We start from the raw sequence: 16,312 nt of genomic DNA on the forward strand, positions 1-16,312 counted from the left end.
GCGATAATATTGAAATGGAAGGAGTATCAGACCACTGCAAATCTACCAAGACCTGGCCGTCCCTCTAAACTTTCAGCTCATACAAGGAGAAGACTGATCAGAGATGCAGCCAAGAGGCCCATGATCACTCTGGATGAACTGCAGAGATCTACAGCTGAGGTGGGAGACTCTGTCCATACGACAACAATCAGTCGTATATTGCACAAATCTGGCCTTTATGGAAGAGTGGCAAGAAGAAAGCGATCCATAAAAAGTGTCGTTTAAAGTTTGCCACAAGCCACCTGGGAGACACACCAAACATGTGGAAGAAGGTGCTCTGGTCAGATGAAACCAAAATTGAACTTTTTGGCAACAATGCAAAACGTTATGTTTGGCGTAAAAGCAACACAGCTCATCACCCTGAACACACCATCCCCACTGTCAAACATGGTGGTGGCAGCATCATGGTTTGGGCTTGCTTTTCTTCAGCAGGGACAGGGAAGATGGTTAAAATTGATGGGAAGATGGAGGGAGCCAAATACAGGACCATTCTGGAAGAAAACCTGATGGAGTCTGCAAAAGACCTGAGACTGGGACGGAGATTTGTCTTCCAACAAGACAATGATCCAAAACATAAAGCAAAATCTACAATGGAATGGTTCAAAAATAAACATATCCAGGTGTTAGAATGGCCAAGTCAAAGTCCAGACCTGAATCCAATCGAGAATCTGTGGAAAGAACTGAAAACTGCTGTTCACAAATGCTCTCCATCCAACCTCACTGAGCTCGAGCTGTTTTGCAAGGAGGAATGGGAAAAAATGTCAGTCTCTCGATGTGCAAAACTGATAGAGACATACCCCAAGCGACTTACAGCTGTAATCGCAGCAAAAGGTGGCGCTACAAAGTATTAACTTAAGGGGGCTGAATAATTTTGCACGCCCAATTTTTCAGTTTTTGATTTGTTAAAAAAGTTTGAAATATCCAATAAATGTCGTTCCACTTCATGATTGTGTCCCTCTTGTTGTTGATTCTTCACAAAAAAATACAGTTTTATATCTTTATGTTTGAAGCCTGAAATGTGGCAAAAGGTTGCAAAGTTCAAGGGGGCCGAATAATCCCTTTGAAAGGCTAGAGCCACAAATCATTTTTACTAGAGGTTAAGGTCTAGAGAAAGGACAAAGGATTGTTCTTGTGTGAGTTAGACCTATTTTTTAAGTCACAAGTCAAGACAATAAAAGACCCAGACAGTGTTCAGTAAGCCTTTATTTGGCAGAGAATGCCCAGATCAGGAATCACATAATAGTCACTCTCGTGACCTCATCTATTCAAATGTATTGCTGGTTCTATACTGCACACCTTATACAACAAGTGTAAATAATATTTGTTATGCCCAACATCAACAAAATGTGTGATATAGTTCAAATCTGAAAACTACACTATTAAACTGTGTTGACATTGGATTTGCATTTGCATTCTGTCATCTCAACATTTTTCAGACAAAAGACAATTCACTGGGGAGAATCCAAAAAAAAACATTTTAGGTTATAGCTACCTTGGAAATGGCAGTTGTGTAACATAACACATGATTCATATAGCAGTTATTTTCTTCCTCTCTGAAAACATAATATCAATCTTAAAAGGCAATTATGGGGAACAAATGAATTACACGGTTCAGCATGGCATATCACAGACATAGACAAACATCAGAATATGAATTATATTCATTTGGGACCATAAAGGACTAAATATTGTAGTTTATTCTCATTCGGTCATGTACCATACTGGCTTAAGATAACCTTACAAAATTGATGCTCATTACGCATAGAGGTTTGACCATTAAAAATTGTTAGCATATGTATGTCAAGCAAAACATTATCAACCACTTAAATATGCTGGGTAACTAGTTGCCATTTTCTACATTCTCAAATATGTTGGATAGACCAGACATAAAAACCAATGAAGATTCAACATTTTCTAGAACAATAAACATTATAGATTTCCAAATGTAATACACTTTATTTAGCTTTTGCCAGCCTACAAAGCTGTATCCTTCCATTGCAGTCGACTGCACTCACCTGCCATCAAGGCTTTTCATTAGTTATCTTGTTTGAGATAAGTTATCTCTAAAGTGCAAACAATTACGAGGTTATAGAAAAGGGCAGGGAAGCCATTAGTTCCTTCAATTTTTGTTTGTCCCTAAAATACCACTCCTTTTAGCTAAGAATCCATATTTCATATACATGAATAATAATAATCAAAAACTACAACATATGAATCAATTAATTCATAGTCATGTTTTATTATTCAATCAATTTGATTTAATTAGATCATTATTTTTGCCATGTAAGTATTCTCAACATACAGTACACGTTCAACCACACGGACACCAGACTCAATTGAGACAGGCAATGTTTTAAACTCTTCACTGTGTGACGTCTGCTGATGGACCATGCTGGGCTGACATCTGTTAACTATTTGAAATAATGTATGTGTGTCTTTATAGATGAACTAATCCAAAATGAGAACCTTCACTATGGTAAACAAAGGGGCATTGCTTTTGGATGCATTTCCTGTTTATGTTTTGGTTGTGTTTCTGATTATTTTATGCCAAATAGAAATGAATGGTAAGTAATGTATTGTTTCATTTTGGAGTAACTGTTATTGTAAATAAGAAAATAATAATGTTTCTAAACACTTCTACCATGATTACGGATTAATCCTGAATGAATCGTGAATAATGATGAGTGAGAAAGTTAGACGCACAAATATTGTGCGTACCAGTTCCAAACTTATATTTTTGGTGGCACCCGCATAATGTCAGAACAGATTGATTGGATGTTGTACAACTGTAAGCAAATATCTTTAAAGGCCATTGCTATAAAATTCATAGACAGCCACTTACAAAACGGTATGGTAAGTGTATAAAACCAGGTGTATCAAAATTCTAGCCATTGCTTTACAAATGGCATAATATATCAATAAATGAAACAAGAGGTTGTCAAACTGACAATAGAGGGTGTGTGAACATTAACCCAATCACGTTTCACATGCAATGTCTTTCTTTCACTCCCCCCAACACACACATCAAAACAAAAAGAGATAACTGAGTTTTCTATGTCCATATAGTAAGACTCAGTTCAAGTGTCATTCAGTGTCCTTATCCTTCCCAAAGTCCATATAATTTTTTACTTACTAAGCGTGACTGTGTTACGGTCTTTACAAAACGTTTTTCTTGAGCTGATTATGCTGTCCTTCCAACTTTCCTACTAGTCAACGGCCGCTTACTGCACAGGCTTAAGGCTGAACTTGAAACACATTGATCTTGCTGGTGTTTTTCAGTGTCTGCCGCCTGTTGCAGAACCATACACGGACAACCTCACGGTCGTAGTTGAGCTCCTTCGCGATTTCCGTAATCTCCTGGCCCGTTGGCAGGGCATTCTTCTCAAAGTAGGTGTTGAGCACTTCGATGGCCTGCGGGGTGAAGCTGGTGCGACGCTTGCGTTTCTTAGACGGCTCACCACCCACAAATTCCATCAAATTCTGCTGACCCTTTTGGTTCCATAGCTCTGCTTCGGCCAGCCACCGCTCCAGCACGGGCTTCAGTTTCTGAGCACTCTTGGGTGTAATGTCCAGCTTCTCAAACCTGCAAGAACCAACAACTTAGAAACGAATAGCACAGTAGCCTCTGATCAACCAGATTGAACCCCACATCTACTCTTTCAAAAAATACCTGAACCCCAGTTCATCTTTATTTAAGTGTCAGAGCTACTATCCTGTAACATTCCTACTATAGTATCAACACTTTCAAAATATAACCCTTGAAATACAATGTCCATAGCACACCAACGTACACTATTTATCATATTTGATAGAATGGATTTCAGAAACCTCCTACTGTGATGCCTGCAACCACCCCACCCAGTAGACCAGAGGAGTTTACCTGCAGATGGCAGACTGGCTGTAGGCCGGGCCCTCTGTAGCCGTGAGGGCCTGTCCCACTTGTGTCTGCGTCAGCCCCAGGGACAGCCGGCGGATCTTGAAGTTCTTGGCAAACTCTCGAATCTCTTCCAGATTAATGCCCTCCTCATCCGTGCACCCTTGCTGTGGCTCTAAAAATGCGAATAGACAAAGCAGATAGATATTTTTTACAAGTAGGTAGGTCGATATTTCTATGTTTCGAGAGAAGCTGCTGCTTTTCCTTGGCCGGGTTCACTTGAAAAATATGTAAATGTCAATGTGACTTCCCTGGTTAAATATAGGATTTAATTCATAATAAAAATAAAAAAAAATGTGAACCACGTACTGCTGACGAGCTGGCCCACGGTGGGTGTGTCTCCACAGGTGAGAGGGACTGAGGAGGAGATTGGAGTGACTGTCTTCATTGCAAACGGTTGTGGGGCGATGACCACAGGTGATTGCGTAACAGTTGTTACCTGAGCCTGAGGGGAAATTTCTGTCAGCAATGGATTAATGGTAACATCCAAAAGGCGAAAAAGACTCACCATTCTCACATGAAACCAATTTCAACCAACACCACATAACAGCATTTCCAATTTTTCTGAAATTCTGATGGAGCACTCATAAGGACAAAATTGGTGGAGAGGGGTACCTGGGTGCTGGGCTTCGAGAATGTCACAGGAACATTATGCTTGGGAATAATAGCAGCAGAAGTGGGGACTGTAGCAGGTCCATTTCCTATGGTGGCAATGATCTGGCCCTGGTTGTTCAGAACCAGCTGTGGCTGGACTGTCTGGACCTGCAGGCCTTGAAAGCCCTGGAGATTCAGAGCCTGAGTAGCAGCCCCTCCTGTCAGTGAGGCAGGGTTCAGCATCAGGGGGATGGTTCCAATCACCTGGATGCCATATTTAGAGAATTGTTTTTATTTATTAGTAACACTATACAAAATAATTTATAAATATTTTATAAGTTCTTTATTAACTGATTATCATAATACTATAAACTTTCAAATAAATACAAGTTTATAAATCTATAATAACAGTCATAACACATTAGTTGAAATTGTGTGATTGTTATTTTGATCCTTGAAAAATAGTGAGCATGTTTGCTTGGTGGTTATGTTTGCACTATAACCCACCTGTCCCTGTGCGTTGGTGATGATCTGGCTGGTGATTCCAGACATGGCACTGGTGATGATGGGAGTGGAAGTGAGGGAGCTGATGAACTGAGGCTGAGCCCCTAGAGACGCAGCACTGATCTGAGAGGAGAGAAACGGAGGCATCCAGAACATATTGTTCTACTATCGATAATGTCATCATTTTGAATACAAGGTACAATATATTCAACAGTGTGGATGAACAACAAGGAAATATTGAACCATCTGCTCAAGTTATACAAACTTTAAAGTAAAAAAACATGGCTTGCTGATCAGCAATCCAAAACATACGTGTAGGTCAGAAAAACAAATACACGCACATCACGTTAACCCTTTACACGCGTACCTGTATACAGGTTGGAAATGGCAGATTTGGGCACTGACAAGCGCCTAAATTATAATGCCGTAGCTGTACAGTAACATGCTATAAATTACGTCAGAGTTCAGGCTCTGCGCTTCACAGCTCTATATGGGTTTTGACAGCCGTTCTGAACTTGAGCACCGCATGCGACAAGAAGTTGCCCCTATCCTACCGCTAATTGGTCAACTTTTACAAATGTTTTGTTGTCCGAGTAAGGGAAATGCTGTAAACTAAGAGGACTCAATGTATTTTGAAAGATGAGACGTTGAGGATTATAATAAATACCACTTTGATGTCATACAAGCAGGCCAAACACCCATGAGTCCAAATGAGCGCTTCACATTTTCATATTAAACACTCTTAGAAAAATGGGTTCCAAAACAGTTAATTGGCTGTCCCCATAGGAGAACCCTCATTGGTTCCAGAAACCTTTTGGGTTCCATGTAGAACCCTCTGTAGAAAGGGATCTACAATATAGGTTCCACCTGCAACCCAAAAGGGTTCTTCAAAGGGTACTCCTAGGGGGACAGCCAAATAACCCTTTAAAATTTCATATAGCACCTTTTCTTCTAAGAGTGTAAAACTCATGTCATATACAGTGACAACTTATGTTTGATGTACAGTTACAAGATGACATGGTGTCATACCCTGGGTTGTTCTGAATAGAATGATCTTGTTTGTCTATTGTGAAGAAAATCCGCTGCAGAACACACACCTGAATGCATACAAGACTCCTTTCTATGCGCACCAAAAATACGATCCACTTCTCTGAATAGCCCTGTGAAAGCCTTACACTGTAAGATCGTACTTTATAACAGAATAGAACAAGCTTTCAAATGATGCCCACCTGACTCTGACTGCGATTTATAATGGGCTGTCTTTGGATTGTGTAAACAACTACGGTAATGGCAGGGATGCAGTGTTGTGTTCCAAACATAACAAGTGTGCTTGCTCTAGTTCCTCAAAGCCACAGCTAGGAGAGATAAAAAAAAATGTTAAACTTATTGTTGAAGATTATTCTTAAGAGTCCTGAAAGTGCATTGAAATTACATAGGAAATACACATAAAATGACCAGTGTAATGTTTGAATTAAGTCTTGTGTCAGGTGAACTGTTGTGTCCTCAACTTTGGTCTAATAATTTATTCTCCATATTTATTCTCTAAGAAATATTTCAAATTTAGCCCCATCCATATGCTGTAGGCCAATTTCCACGAGTGTAAAGGGTTAACTCACATACACGATAATACAGAAACACATTCTTACAATGGCAGGGTTGATGGAGAGGCCTGCAGACTGGAGTGTTGACACAGACACACTGGGCTGAGAGACGGACGGCATGGCCTGGGTCAGTTGTGCTGCAGCCACCTGCGTGTTCTGTTGAGCCTGCTGCATAGCTGCCTGGACCTGCTGTAGTGATGCTGTCTGAGACTGGAAAACCGCCTGCTGGGTCTGGACAGGGTTTAGCACAGTGGCTGCTGGGAAAGAAGAACCCAAACACATACTGATAAAGCATCACTGTCCCCCATGTGGTAGCCAAAAAACTATTGACTGTTGATTCAATGTGGATGAATGCAGAGATTCACATTCTGTGAAGTGTGTATGTCTGCCGTCTCACTTTGCAAGCCGGCAAAGGGTAGTTTGAGGAGGCCTCCGGACTGGCTGGCAGCTGAAAGGCCAGGGAGTGTGGCTACGTTGCTGGTGGGGAAGGTGAGGACAGCCAGGCCCTGGCCCCCCATGGACCCTGCCATGCTGAGGGGGATGAGCAGGGGCTGGCCCAGGGAGCCTGTCTGGGCCATCATCCCTGTCATCAGAGTGGCCAGACCATCCTGGGTCAGGACCTACAGGGAAGGAGGATGGGGTTTATTAGAAATAAATAAGATCCAAATTATTGGCAGATGAAGGAACCACACATGACACATGTTTTTTTGTTTGTTTAATTGTTCTCACCTGTTGACAGCCCTGCAAGCTCTGCACAGTGATGGGCATGGTGGCCTGTGGCTGCGACAGGGAGACACTGATGGGAACTGCAGTCTGAGCAAGAGTCTGGACCGCAGAGGCTGCAGAATCGACAGCCACCACCTGGTCCCCCAGCACTGACAGCACAGAGAGAGAACACACTGTGTTTGTCTACCATCAGCACACACCACACATCCCTCTTAAAGCATTTTTACACTGCAGCATTAAACAAGATGCAGTTTAACCTGTATTGCATGGAGTCTAACCTACCGTATCGGTATCCTACAAAGGGCTCACCTACTCCCCCAGTGTTGTGGGGTGCTGGCGGGCTGTCCTGTGTTCCTGCCTCAGGTTGCTTAGCCTGATTACTCACATCCTCACCCCCCGAATCAGTCCTCCCATCAGGCATTGAGGATGGAAGAGAGGCTTGATCTACCTCCACTTCCAGGACACGGATCGTCTCATGACCAGACATCACTATCACCTGTGCAGCAGAACACAAGACCGGGGCTCCTATTTTAAAAAGTGTCTCAGAGTAGGGGTGCTGATCTAGGATCAGTTTCGCCTTTCAGATCATATGAATAAGACTACATGGAAATGAGAGACCTGGTCGTAGATCAGCACTCCTGCTGAGATAAGCTTAATTGGAATACAAGCACAAGTCACGCAACTACACAATAAATGACTCATCACCTATTCTCAGCAGCGTAAATGTTTTTGCTCTGAGCCATGACCAGGAATATATTTCATTATGTAGTCATAATATAATTATTAGGCATATACATCCAGGCTAGGCTCAGTGTACCTCCATTCAAATTATCAGATGTTGCCATACCAGTCGGTCTCTATCTACTGAGACAACCCAGATAGAGGACAATGTCTATTGGTTACTTGTAGAACAGAACATGAGTTTACACGTGCAAAACCATACCACAGGAGCATAACCTGTCATCGTGTTTTGTCAACAATGGTGGTCAGCTACTCCCTCTCCATTTCCTTATACTAATAATCCAATGTGTATATTATTAGAAAATATAACTAAGCAAAGACATGATGCATGCGTGGATGCAGCCATGAAAGATGTGAAGGAGAGGCACAGAAAACCTGAGCTGGAGGGCAAGGTGCAGACAGAGAGACTGAAAGCATACCTGGTTGTTTTTGGTAAGGAATTTCAATGGGCAGGAACCTAATGGCTGAAAAAATGTCTGCAGTCAGACAGTGAATGGCTAAGGAGAACAACAGAGAGGCCAAGCACACACACGTTAGGACACAATGAACCAAAACAAAAGCACACAAATGGAAAAAAATAAAAAAAAAACTACAACAAAGAGCATCAGCCAACAAGCATCTCAAGCAATGCTTTCTGGGAGCTCCCCTCGCAACAAAACATTATAAATTGCTTTACAGTTTGCTGACTATGAGTGTAAAGGACACAGCCGGAGTGAACATACAGTATATCAACCTCAAGATGACCGTGAGGGGTTAATCATTCCAAATATATAGTGACATGGAGGTGGCAACAGCTTATGACAGAGGACTATGAAGGAGAGGCAACACAGATTTTTAAAGTTGGGCAGGGGTGTGTTACTAACGTGATATCAGGTAGTGTTGACATTGAGGTTAGTGGTACCTGTTCATTGACAGTGAGGGGTGTGTCAGCAGCAGGGAGATCCTGAAGGTCCATGGTTCAGTGCTCTCACCACCAAGCAGTCACTGTCTTGACATTCTAAGAAAGGAGAAAGAATACTGTACCATCAAAACTACCAGGTTAGCCTATGTGAATTGTGTTTTCCATCTACAGTACCAGTCAAAAGTTTGGACACACCTACTCATTCAAGGTTTCTTTTTTATTATGTTCTACATTGTAGAATAATAGTGAAGACATCAAAACGATGAAATAACACATATGGAATCATGTCGTAAACAAAAAAGTGTTACAAAAATCTAAATATATTTGAGATTCTTCAAAGTAGCCACCCTTTGACATGATGACAGCTTTGCACACTCTTGGCATTCTCTCAACCAGCTTCATGAAGTAGTAAGCTGGAATGCATTTCAATTAACAGGTGTCACTTGTTAAAATAATGAATTTCCTTCTTAATGCGTTTGAGCCAATCAGTTGTGTTGTGACAAGGTAGGGGTGGTATACAGAAGACAGCCCTATTTGGTAAAAGACCAAGTCCATATTATGACAAGAACAGCTCAAATAAGCAAAGAGAAACGACAGTCCATCATTACTTTGAGTCATGAAGGTCAGTCAATACGGAAAATTTCAAGAACTTTGAAAGTTTCTTCAAATGCAGTCGTAAAAACCATCAAGCGCTATGATGAAACTGGCTCTCATGAGGACCGCCACAGGAAAGGAAGACCCAGAGTTACCTCTGCTGCAGAGGATAAGCTCATTAGATTTAACTGCACCTCAGATTGCAGTCCAAATAAATGTTCAAGTAACAGATAAATCTCAACATCAACTGTTCAGAGGAGACTGCAAGAATCAGGCCTTCATGGTCGAATTGCTGCAAAGAAACCACTACTAAAGGACACCAATAAGAAGAGACCTGCTTGGGCCAAGAAACACGAGCAATGGATATTAGACCGGTGGAAATCTGTCCTTTGGTCTGATGAGTCCAAATATGAGATTTTTGCGCTTAGTGGGGCTATCATTTGTTTTCAACAGTACAATGACCCAACACACCTCTAGGCTGTGTAAGGGCTATTTAACCAAGAAGGAGAGTGATGGAGCGCTCCATCAGATGACCTGGTCTCCACAATCACCTGACCTCAACCCAATTGAGATGGTTTGGGATGAGTTGGACTGCAGAGTGAAGGAACAACAGCCAACAAGTGCTCAGCAAATGTGGAAACTCCTTCAAGACTGTTGGAAAAGCATTCCTCGTGAAGCTGGTTGAGAGAATGCCAAGAGTGGGCAAAACTGTCATCAAATCAAAGGGTGGCTACTTTGAGGAATCTCAAATATAAAATGTATTTCGATTTGTTTAACACTTTTTTGGTAACTACATAAATCCATGTGTTATTTCATAGTTTTGATGTCTTCACTATTATTCTACAATGTATGAAATAGTCAAAATAAAGAAAAACACTTGAATGAGTAGGTGTGTCCAAACTCTTGACTGGTACTGTATGTATATTTATTTTGGGTTGGGGGTGGGGAGACAGTCGGGGTCTCAACTTTCTGTTGAGTTAGAATATTTAGCTTCGGGCCCCAAAAAGGCCCTGACGGCATGTGTATGGATGTCGGTACACAGACCAGCGAGCCACTGTGGCCCCTCATGATGAGTTCCGATTTTTTTTTTGTGGCCCCCACACAAATCAAAGTTGCCCATTCATAAGTTAAAGAGTATAAAAACAACTAACCTCAAGAGTGACAGCACTAGAAATAGAACTAGGAGATTTACTAGGAGATTTAGTCTGGACACAGTGTAGGCCTACTTGTACTGGGGACTACAGGGGTGCACACACACAGTAATAATATACTTTATGACTTGATTTTTCATGAAGGCAAAGTCTGTGTCAAATTAAACATATGAATAATGCACCAAGAATAGGCAGCTTCTTGATAATAGGTGGCCTAGCCCTAGAAGATAGGCCCTCCTACAGTATGTCCGCCCAAAACATCTAGCTTTCTAGAATGATGACAGCTGAAAAATGACTATTCGATTATCAAATATTTTAACGTAACATCAAAAAGATCAGTGCAGCGCAGGACACTCCAACACAGAAATTATATATCTGTCAGAACTTCAGCAGGTGTTGATCCCCGAACACCACCCACAATCTAGCCGCAATAAAAGTATCGCCGTGTACTTATTTGAGGACACTATGTTACCCATAAAATATGCCGCGACAAAAATCACCCGCTATTCCATGCCTGGGGTCTGCATTTTATGTATTTCCCTCTCTTTATCATAAATATATAAATTATGCTAATTAAGAGCATTGCATATTAACAAAAAAAACGAATCTCCTCTCGCCATTTCGTCGCGCTATAGCGGATGGAAGTCTTAAACTGAAAGCAAAGCAAAGCAACTTACCGTAAATGTGTCTTATTTTCTGAGGTTCTCCTCTTTTAAAAATCTTTGCCACAGTTTGTTTTAGTCACATATAATAAAAAATTAATCTCACCGCTCCAGATAGGCGCTATGGCTGCACACAAAAGAGGCATTTGCATTGATAAGGAGGGTTGGCAACGTGAAGATCCTTTCTTTCTTAATATTTAATGACGGTCCCTTCGGTACTACAATTCAGATGACCTATATTCCTCAAGATACCATCTAAAATCGACTTCTGCTGTAAAGACCAATGGAAAATACCACCAATATTACAACAAATCTGGCCTTTTGCCCTACGTCATGAACATAATTTATGCAAGGGATATCTTGCATGGAAAAATGTCTGCCTCGACTTGAGAGGAGCCATGGCTGCCTTAAAGGGAAAGTGCATATTTAAAAGTATAGTTTTTTAGCACGTTGGCTTTTTTAATTATATTTTTTTTATCTGTGGTACAGAATATAATGTAGCAGCAAAGAGACTACGTGGAACTTTTCCCCCAGGAGGTCAAAAAGGGTCCTCTGGTCTAGAAATACTGTCCAGAAGTAATTACTTCATTGGACAGATGGGACACACCCATGAGCATAAATTGTTTCCCTAAATACTAAGGCTTTCTGTTTTCATTAGATAATAGTAAGCTGTTGTCACATATCACATGTACCATTGGTATAGAGTTTTGATTGATTATATATGACCTACTATGCTGAGCACCATATTTCACTGCATTTCTCTTAGAGGAATAGACCTTGGTGTGTTTTCGCTCTATTTTTCTTGCCAGCTGGCAGACACTGGCATTTGCATGCATTTGTAGTGTATTGCCATGGAGCTCAAAGGGAGAGCTGAGCTTTTTGAATCTTTAATTAGCCCCATGGCAAGTGCTCTCTGCTGTCTGTTCAATCACAATGTGATCTATCATCGAAGCTGAAATATTCCTGCCAAGAATTTACTAACTGTCACTTAATGATCAGAATAGTGTATAAAATGATTTTGAATCTAATTGCTATATCATCCTACATATCATCCCCTGGTGCGCATTAGTGATGATGTGGTGAGGTACCCCCAATTGTTTTCTTATGGATCAGAAAAGCAACCAATTATTTTTTATAATGATCAACGTCAAATAGGTTATTAGACTAGGAAGTATTTGAAGACTAGCAGAATAAACAGCCGGAAACGTAAAGCAAATATATTAATTTTAATTATCTTGAATGTTATTCAACAGTTTATATCTAGATCTGGTTGAGTACCTTCAGTGCCCACGTATCCAATGCCATGGAACATTTTTTTAAATATAAAGAAAACTACAAAGTAAATTGAACCAGTTAGGTAATGTAAAACAACTTAAACAGCGCACGCACTTTCACCCCTATAATGGGAGTGGCTAAGGACATATGACGTAATTGCATCAACCATCACAACAAAAATCTAGAGAAAAACAAGGAAGTGAACGGTCACGTAACTCTGAACCGTAATCTCAATTTTTAGTATTCAAACGGTCCTTCTGTAAAATACTTTTAACTTCAGAATAATTGTATTCGACGCATTAAACTACACACCAATTCAGGACAATGAACAACAAAGGTAATTTAGCTAACGTCCACAACCTTTGTATTAGCTCACATGCTAGCTATCTAACAACAGCGGCCAATGGTTAGTTAGCCAGCTAACAAGCGAGACTAAAATGTTTACTTGACCGACGTATTTTCCTTTTCATCATAAATTAGCCCAACCACTAAAGTAGATACTGCTGTCTAAATCGTGATGGAGTCGACATGTAAGTAGCCGGCTAGCTAATGTTACCCAATACGTAACGTTGGAAAGCTTGCTGTAGTTACTACATGCTATTTAGCTTGTAGCCGCGTACTCTGACCTCAATACCACTATCCAGTTAGCTTTTGCAATTAGCTCTAGGACTTGTCATAGTCACTATTTTGTCAGTTGGGTAAGTGTTTTGTTGTGACATTATTAACTTAGCTAGCTAACTGTAATCACCATTGATGAATTAAGTATTTTCTCTATGTTATGTTAGCTACCTATACGTTTATTTAATTAGACCGGTCGGTAGTAGATTAACAAACTACGTTAGCCCTCAATAATGTTTTGCTATTGTGTGGTGATTGAGTCAAACAAAGCAAGTGTGCGTATTGATAATAGTTGAATATTGTTTTGTGTATCACAGGTTCCTATCCCCAGCAAGCTGTGTACCCTCAGCAGAGTAGTGCACCCATCTACCCACCTGCTATGCAAGTGTCTCCCCAGGCACCACCTTATTCAGACGCCCCACCTGCATACTCTGAGGTAGCCATTTATACTTGGAATAGACATGTTAACTACTTTTGTGAATAGTATTCCCAATCATATCAATACAAACACAGTGACCGACTGTCTCTAACTCTCCCCTTTTCATATGTTCTCCATTACGCCAAAGATCTATCAGCCCAGGTATGTGCACCCATCTCAGGCTGGCCAGCTACAGCAAATGTCTCAATACCCTGGCACTCAGATGTATATGCAACTGCCCCAGTCCATGGCTGTTGGACCAATGGGCCACAATGTCCCCATGGCGTACTACCCCATGGGAGCCATGTATCCCCCTGGCTCCACTGTGCTAGTGGAGGGAGGATATGATGCTGGTGCTCGCTTTGGTCAAAGCAACAGTGCTTCCATCCCAGTGAGTATCCTCAAAACGCCTAGGCTATATCTGGGGTGTCAAAATCAATTCCTGGATGACAGTGATTTTGCTGGTTTTTGTTATTCCCTTTTAATAAGTGTCCAATTAAGACCTAGACAACCTGATGAGGGGAAGTAATCAATTACCTTAATACGTACAAGGGAGGGGTGAAAACCTGCCAACACTCAGCCTTCCAAGAATTGAGTTTGACACCCCAGACCTATGTTACACAATGTCATGTGGTTATAACATAAATCAATGTTCGTATTGTGCTGGAGCCAAATATATATCCTGTGTAATTGATTAACAGATATTGGTAAAGTTACTCATGTATGTGACTATTTCTTCCCCATCACCTAAATGCATCACAGCCCCCACCTCCCGGCCACATGCCTAATGCAGCTCAGCTGGCCGCCATGCAGGGTGCCAACGTCATGATGACACAGCGCAAGAACAACTTCTTTGTGGGTGGCTCCAATGGCGGGTACACCATCTGGTAACAGCCAGCGTTTTCCGCAACCTCTCCCCTTACTCCTCTCCCTCATTCAAAATGATGACGCCCTCTCCTGTCCCATCCGCCAACCCCTTTCGGGGATACTGATATCACCTAACGGAATGTAATATTTTAGAGCCCTGATAAAAGGTACAGTACTCCACTTCGTAAGCAAAACTGGTTCCCTGACCTTACAAGGAGAGTGTCTTAGGTCAAAACACATTTCACATGTTATATTTTCTTTAATGCATGACATCAATCTACTCTCTTAGCACTGTCCCCATTTTGTACTTGATAACTAATGTTCAGGTTTATAAACACTCATTGGACTTGGCCTAATGTCTTCCTTACAAAGAGTGCTACTGATCCAAGTAAAGCATCATATATACTTTAGTTTTCGCTGTTGCATGGCATGTTGAATAGACCCAGTTGGCCTATCTAAAATCAGTTTCTGCAACCACTGGATTCATTTCAATCGGATCAAATAGACGCTTGCTGTAGTATAGTAGAATACTGGTATGTTAAGCAACAAGAACCCAAACAAGAATGGATCACAAAATGATTACCAGATAACATGCCATGGTGGTTTACTGTACCTTCTTGGGCAACCGTAGATGAACATAATCGGCGTCCCAAAGAGCACCGTCACTTAAATAAAAGCAAATTAACTTAAAATACGTAGAATGAAGTTGAGATTTGGATCATCGAAAGGGTTGGTTGGCTTTACATTTTTGCAGTTATTGGTTTTAAATTTTGTCGTTTTTGTTTTTTTCCCCTCTAAATCGGATACGCAAACTTGTACATCATCCCAGTGTTTGGTTTCCTTAAGTAAAAAAAAAAATGGCACCCACCTGTTCTTAAACACTTAAAAGCACTGTCATGTAAACGAGAATCATCTAAGATCAGGGGGTTATTAAGAGTTAAACACTTTACTTTAATCCTTTATTATAAGGACTGTGAGGGTTCAATTACAATGTAACTGGTTTGTTTACTTTAAATATTTATCACTTTCGGGCACATCTTAGTGATTTGTTTGAATTATTAGTTAATGTTAGTATAACCAATTAGCTGGTTGTACCAAAGAAATGGTCTAGACTGCACTAGTAAATGTTTGGTTGTGACTTATAATTATAGTAATTGAAATATGGCACATTTTGAAAAGCAAACATCATATTTAAGGATGCAGTGATGAGTTTGATGGTACTTAAGACCTTCGATCTGGCATTGCTGTTGTATTTTTTAATGGGGTGCTTAAATGTTTAATGTAAATGTGACTAGGTGGTTCTGCATGCTTTTTTGCACTTTTGCTCTGTACAATTTTGATTTTTGTAAAGATGTATCATTGCTAATTTTTATAGAAATACCACAAGCATTAATTTATGTGCACTGCTGGAAATAGATTTTGCTACTTGTTTTTAGTACAAATGCTAATAACCTGCAAATACAGTGCTATGCATGTTACTCTTTCCTGTCCAACTTTTTTAGAATTCATTTAAATGTACTTTCATTCCAAAATGGGGGTGTTCCTAAATGTTTTAGGACTGCAGAAAATCACTTGCTTATTGTTCCCAATTAGTTTAATATAGTGTTAAGCCACATTATTTCTGAACATTTTCTTATAAATAAAAAATATGCATTGCATCAGTGGAGCTTACAACTGTTGACACAGT

At 40.6% G+C, this 16,312-nt stretch overlaps 2 protein-coding genes across 11 annotated transcripts; one reads left to right on the forward strand and one right to left on the reverse strand.

The window, feature by feature from the left end:
* Positions 1 to 1,224: 1,224 nt before the first annotated feature.
* On the reverse strand, positions 1,225 to 12,848 carry LOC110492100 (POU domain, class 6, transcription factor 1). 9 transcript variants are annotated; one of them, XM_090203011.1, is made up of 12 exons: positions 11,554 to 11,573; positions 9,041 to 9,136; positions 8,559 to 8,636; positions 7,681 to 7,894; positions 7,402 to 7,547; positions 7,070 to 7,292; positions 6,718 to 6,929; positions 5,075 to 5,194; positions 4,589 to 4,831; positions 4,283 to 4,418; positions 3,920 to 4,088; positions 1,225 to 3,622 (listed from the first exon to the last, which is right to left on the reverse strand). In XM_090203011.1, the coding sequence occupies exons 4-12, from the start codon at positions 7,883 to 7,885 to the stop codon at positions 3,274 to 3,276; spliced, it is 1,803 nt and encodes a 600-aa protein (XP_090059137.1). In that variant the 5' UTR covers positions 7,886 to 7,894; positions 8,559 to 8,636; positions 9,041 to 9,136; positions 11,554 to 11,573; the 3' UTR covers positions 1,225 to 3,273. The 9 variants fall into 9 exon arrangements, with proteins under 9 accessions (XP_090059137.1, XP_090059139.1, XP_090059133.1 ...); XM_090203013.1 differs by having other exon boundaries at positions 7,708 to 7,894; positions 11,554 to 11,572; XM_090203007.1 differs by lacking the exon at positions 8,559 to 8,636 and having other exon boundaries at positions 7,708 to 7,894; positions 11,463 to 12,848.
* LOC110492102 (DAZ-associated protein 2) lies at positions 12,847 to 16,296 on the forward strand. 2 transcript variants are annotated; one of them, XM_021566125.3, is made up of 4 exons: positions 12,847 to 13,059; positions 13,658 to 13,776; positions 13,907 to 14,149; positions 14,521 to 16,296. In XM_021566125.3, exons 1-4 carry the CDS (start codon positions 13,047 to 13,049, stop codon positions 14,647 to 14,649), a joined length of 504 nt encoding a protein of 167 aa, XP_021421800.1. In that variant the 5' UTR covers positions 12,847 to 13,046; the 3' UTR covers positions 14,650 to 16,296. The 2 variants fall into 2 exon arrangements, with proteins under 2 accessions (XP_021421800.1, XP_021421801.1); XM_021566126.3 differs by having other exon boundaries at positions 12,862 to 13,252.
* The last annotated feature ends 16 nt before the right edge of the window (positions 16,297 to 16,312 follow it).

Source organism: Oncorhynchus mykiss, chromosome 16, assembly GCF_057628025.1.
Source record: "Oncorhynchus mykiss isolate SJ-2025 chromosome 16, ASM5762802v1, whole genome shotgun sequence".
In the NCBI taxonomy this organism is placed as follows: Eukaryota; Metazoa; Chordata; class Actinopteri; order Salmoniformes; family Salmonidae; genus Oncorhynchus; species Oncorhynchus mykiss.

What these genes read in the sequence shown, in the direction of transcription:
- LOC110492100 (XM_090203004.1), bottom strand. Translation starts at nt 9,094, where the DNA reads ATGGACCTTCAGGATCTCCCTGCTGCTGACACACCCCTCACTGTCAAT. An exon ending in GCTTGCAGGGCTGTCAACAG is followed by an intron (nt 7,293 to 7,401) that starts GTGAGAACAATT and finishes CCTTCCCTGTAG; the next exon opens with GTCCTGACCCAGGATGGTCT. An exon ending in ACCCTTTGCCGGCTTGCAAA is followed by an intron (nt 6,930 to 7,069) that starts GTGAGACGGCAG and finishes CTTCTTTCCCAG; the next exon opens with CAGCCACTGTGCTAAACCCT.
- LOC110492102 (XM_021566125.3), top strand. An exon ending in CCCCACCTGCATACTCTGAG is followed by an intron (nt 13,777 to 13,906) that starts GTAGCCATTTAT and finishes ATTACGCCAAAG; the next exon opens with ATCTATCAGCCCAGGTATGT. An exon ending in GCAACAGTGCTTCCATCCCA is followed by an intron (nt 14,150 to 14,520) that starts GTGAGTATCCTC and finishes AATGCATCACAG; the next exon opens with CCCCCACCTCCCGGCCACAT.